A 5,169-nucleotide genomic window follows, 5' to 3' on the forward strand; every position below is an offset into this window, starting at 1 on the left:
TTATCTGCTCGCACCGACCAACGGCTGTGGCTGGACTTCCCTCCGACATGCAGCCACAAGGCTCCTGGCCCGTGATAATAGGACCGGTACAAACTGCTTAGAGTTGTTGTTTATACAAGTTTAATACAATGAGGTTCAGGCCTACGCTTCCTTTATGATTTCCCCCCCGAATGATATTGTCTTCAGTTCATTTGTCATTTAACCAATAAGGGTACATGTTACAAATATAAAGACTTTTTCCGTCTCTTGTAGCCTATAATCTAAGTGTCAGGGTCAAGAAAAGACATCTGAAATGCCCATTTTAATCCTGTGTTAACCACATGTTAGAGCACAATGCCAGCCCGATGCGTTAGAACTGCTCACGACTCGAGTTCACTCGCGTGAACGAGAGTCGTGCACCCCGCTTGTCGTTATCTGTCGCTTTAAGAACAATTTCCTCCCATTGTCAAACAGTCGTGAGCAGGAAGAGGGAAACGAAAGCAGGGGCCAAAGGGGGGTGTATGTATTTAAACGCGATGCTGCACAATAACGGCGATCGTCTCTTAAATTGGACGAGCCCTTCTGCCGGCAACTGGGTTGGGGGAAGACAGAGACGCCCTGAAAATATTCGGTCTACGCATGTGGTCTTTTTTAATCGGATTAAATGGACGTGAAGGATCAACATAGTTTTAAAGTCGCTGTTGGATATAATATTAGGCTCCACTTGGATGGTTCAAGTGATCACGCTTTATTGGCTCGGGAAACGACCTCCGTCATCCGTTTGGGATACAGCATCACAGCCGACCAAGTTTAACCTTGTGCTGTGACACGGTCCACCCGGGGCACTCAATGAAATAATATTATTTAACGACTGACACAGGTTGAAGTTGCGTTTAGCTGGCGTTTGAACAGGTGCGGTGACGGTCGTGGGACGTCTCAGTCCGCCGCCCCCCCACTGAGCACTCACACCCCGAAGATAAGAGTTGACTGTTGGAATCTGAAACGTGCGCTTCATCAAAATCGGATAGTTTGTTTTTTGTTTCATTCTGGAACAATGTCATCCACGATAGAGAGAAAGACGATGGAAGCAAACGAGTAAGTAGGCCTACTCTGTTCTGGGCCACAACGTCTTTTGCCATGCATGCATTTCATGAGAACAGGGCTGCGGCAGGTTTATTGCAGCAGCATTTAGCAGATGCTTTTATCCAAAGCGACTTATAATAAGTGTATCTGTCAGAACAAGAGAAACAATATATCGCTGTCGGTACAGTAAATATGTTCATAGAAACAAGTGCCAAGCACAATTGCAAGGCATTAAAAACTATTTTGTTTTTACCCACATCAAGTATAATTTCAGGCAATGCATAAAGTTTCCAACATTTGACTTAAAAATAAGGGACATGAGAACTGAGGATGGAAGTAAGCCATTGGCAAATATTTAATTTGCTTTGCATTTGCCTTGCAAATATTTAACATTTTTTGTTTGCAGGGCTATTATCTTCTAGCCTTTGTCTGAGAGATCTCTGAGAGCTAAAGCCAGTGCTTAACTGAACACGAGGAAATGGTTCCCTCAAGTGGTCGTTTACTACAGATACCAACTTTAGCCAACTTGTTAAGGCATAACTATATCAAGCATGATGGTTCATCTACAAAATTTGGAGAACTTGATTTCATGAACATGGTTAGGCTTGACATTATTTGGGCCAATGTACAGAACCGTCAGCCTCTGTGATGATAAATTCCTGATTAACTTTGACATTGGCACCACAAATGTGTGGTCATGAACCAGAACGTGGTCCACTGTTTTCTATCCCTTTATTGCTTAATCGAGTCTGCTACATGTAAAGTGTGTACTTAGCTATCGTATAATACCCATGAATTGGACTATAATAACTTCTGACTTTCTCCTTCTTGGAGTATGAGGCCACTGCAGCATACAGCTACTCATAGTCCCTTAAAAAGTTACATATAAATTAAAGATATAATCTATAATATACCATATAATTATTGTTATACTTCAATATTTGTATTGTTGCATTGAATAGCTACTTGAATCAGGATCACTGCGGGGCCCACTTCAATGATCCTGTTCAACATTGTGTCCCCTCCCCCCCCTCCTCCGTAGGGAGCCCGTGGACGAGGTCCTCCAGATGCCGCCGTCGCTGCTCACCTGCGGCGGCTGTCAGCAGAGCATCGGCGACCGCTTCTTCCTGAAGGCCATCGAGCAGTACTGGCACGAGGACTGCCTGAGCTGCGACCTGTGCGGCTGCCGGCTGGGCGAGGTGGGCCGCCGGCTGTACTACAAGCTGGGGAGGAAGCTGTGTCGGAGGGACTACCTCAGGTGAGCCCCAGGCTAGTCTCCTGGATCGGGGTTTAGGTTTGCGTCTGAAGTCTGGAGGGAGACGAGGTCAAATTTGGTTGAACGTGGCGTTTGTGGGGTCGGCTTAGCTCAGGAGGTAGAGCAGTTGTCTGGTAACTGAAAGGTTGCTAGTTCGATCCCCAGCTCCTCCTAGCTGAGTGTTGATGTGTCCCTGAGCAAGACACCTAACCCTAACTGCTCCTGACGAGCTGGCTCTCGCCTTGCATGGTTGACTCTGCCGTCGGTGTGTCAATGTGTGTATTGACCGATGTAAGTCACTTTGGATAAAAGCGTCTGCTAAATACCCTAATTGTTTATCTTTGTTCCGCTTAATGTTTGTGTAGTACACACCGTGTAGACTCTCCACTGTCAGAATACAGATATTGAAAGCTTTATCCAGCTGCTGTTTGTTTTCGGTCGAACATCTACTTCAAGAAACAGGGAAGAAGGTGTGATTTTCGTCCATGGGGTTCTCGGTGTTCGCCCCGGCTCTAAGCTGTCACCCCCCCCAGAGGTCCTGCTCTAAGGGTATCTAGTCCACGGGCTCCCTGCTGAGGAGGGGGGGGAGGGGACACAATGTTGAACAGGATCATTGAAGTGGGCCCTGCAGTGATCCTGATTAGCTATTCGATGCAACAATACAAATATTAATAAGTACATAAATAATTATATAGTATATTATATTATATATTATAACTTTCTGGTTCATGACCACACATTTGTTGTGCCAATGTCACCGATAATCAAGAATTGATCATTGCCGAGTCTGACGGTTCTGTACATTGGCCCATAAAATGTGAAGCTTAACCATGTCCATGAAATCAGGCGGGTATATGACTGTAGGCTATATACCTCCCAGACAAAAGGGTACCTGGGTAATGTACCTGTAGGTATCCTTGAGAAAGAGACCTAACTGTATGCCTGCTTCTTGATGACTGGTAGCTGTATTCACTGGAAGTTGTTTTAAAGCTGCAAAGGACCAAATAGTGCATCAGTAATCCATGCATTGTGGCACCAGTTACATGTAAAAAAGAAAGAAAAGAAAAGAAAAATAGAAATAGTAGAAAATGAATTGAAGGTGAATACTATTATGAGTCGCATATTGCCATACTAATCCTATTAGAAATCATAATAAAATGTAACACCTGTATGTGTAGAAATCATTTTAGATTTGGATGCTATCACAAATGATCAGTGGTAGATTCCCTATGAACTCTTGTTCATCCACTCTCCAGATGTGCAAAAGGTTGTGTATGCAAACACATGTCTTTATTACACCAGCAGAGGGCTCACGTGTAGTTCAAGAAGCGGAAGATCATACGAAAGTGTTGGCTGTGTAGTGTTTCTCTTTCACAAACCAAATAAACGTATCTTTCCTTTATCCCCAAAGGCTTTTCGGTCAGGACGGCCTGTGCGCATCCTGCGAGAAAAGGATCCGGGCGTTTGAGATGACCATGCGTGTACGCGACAAGGTGTACCACCTGGAGTGCTTCAAGTGCGCCGCCTGTCAGAAGCACTTCTGCGTGGGCGACCGCTACCTGCTCATCAACTCGGACATTGTGTGCGAGCAGGATATTTTCGAATGGACCAAACACAACAGTCATAACATGGTCTAGAGTCAGATTCAGAGGAGATTTATTTATCCACCAGATGGTGACATTATCCTTTCCTTCCCTTTGGTTGACGTCAAAGTCAACATTTTTATACCGACTGTTACGCTGATGAGCCCACCACGTAATGCATATTTTCTACGCGTGGAATGATTACGTCTAGCTATGACTGGACTGTTCTGCAGTATGTGTAGACGATGGAAGGGCATACCACCAGCACAGAGAACCAGAGAATAATCAAGATGCAATAAGTCATATTTGCAGAGACTAGAAATGTAGAGTGGATAAATACAATTAATCCATCGATTATTGCAATGGTCAAACACTGTTACAAAAATCACTTCTTGTGGAATCAGGATGAAATTACAGAAAGGGGTTTTGATATATTTATAATAAAATCGGAATGATTGTATTATATTGCCAGGTTAAACTGGTTGATGCTCTCTATTGACCTAGAGAATAATTGCAATATCAATGTTATTCATATAATGTTTTTTGTAATGCAAACAGATTTACACGTGCCAATACATTTTGGATAAATAATCTGTGATTTGTTATAAGAAATAGAACAAATAAAAGTACACATGTGTCTTTTTGTCATCCCATCACGTTCATTTATATTTCACATACAGCTTCGACGACAATGGGGTTGCCTATATCGAGAAAAGATAATGTGAAAAACAATTCTTGTCAGGTCTCGTACATTAAGACCTGTACATGCATGTACATAGTTCCGCCAGAAGAGGTCGTCAGATCTTTAAAATGCCATTACAATGCCAACTGACAACAGTAGCCACGCATGACGTGCGCGCCTACATCCAAACCCGTCGAATTTATCACACAACATAATCAAGGGGTAGGCCTACAATTTGTTTTGTTCCAAATTTGTTTTCAAGCACGCACACTTCTGGGAAGACGACGTTGGTGCCCTAATGAGGCGATGATGTGACTCCATTGCAACATGCAACGTCTGAAGAATGTTCTGGTTACCGGCTGTCTGTGCAAGCTGGTACCCATCAGGGTGGTTACGCTCCTGTCTCCGTGCCTGCCAGCTGTCAGATCACTCTGTGAGCGGCCGCGAGGCACGCAGCTCGGCCGGTGCCATCCGTCAAGAGACTGCCATCCCCGGTTATCTTTACGAGCCTAATCGAGTCCATGGACACCGCGTTGTGCGCGAGCCTCGGAGTTCGACGAACAGGCTGACTGAACAGGACCCGTGGG

The 5,169-nt window shown here is 44.4% G+C and overlaps 1 protein-coding gene across 1 annotated transcript; it reads left to right on the forward strand.

Annotated features, from left to right (window-relative positions):
• The first annotated feature begins 421 nt into the window (after positions 1-421).
• On the forward strand, positions 422-4,553 carry lmo2 (LIM domain only 2 (rhombotin-like 1)). Its single transcript, XM_030366589.1, has 3 exons — positions 422-1,074; positions 2,105-2,320; positions 3,729-4,553. The coding sequence occupies exons 1-3, from the start codon at positions 1,034-1,036 to the stop codon at positions 3,952-3,954; spliced, it is 483 nt and encodes a 160-aa protein (XP_030222449.1). The 5' UTR covers positions 422-1,033; the 3' UTR covers positions 3,955-4,553.
• Positions 4,554-5,169: the final 616 nt, after the last annotated feature.

The sequence above is a fragment of the Gadus morhua genome, chromosome 9 (genome assembly GCF_902167405.1).
Source record: "Gadus morhua chromosome 9, gadMor3.0, whole genome shotgun sequence".
Taxonomy (NCBI): Eukaryota; Metazoa; Chordata; class Actinopteri; order Gadiformes; family Gadidae; genus Gadus; species Gadus morhua.

Coding starts and splice junctions, on each gene's coding strand:
- lmo2 (XM_030366589.1), top strand. CDS start 1,034: ATGTCATCCACGATAGAGAGAAAGACGATGGAAGCAAACGA. Junction 1,075..2,104: donor AAGACGATGGAAGCAAACGA/GTAAGTAGGCCT, acceptor CCTCCTCCGTAG/GGAGCCCGTGGACGAGGTCC. Junction 2,321..3,728: donor TGTCGGAGGGACTACCTCAG/GTGAGCCCCAGG, acceptor TTATCCCCAAAG/GCTTTTCGGTCAGGACGGCC.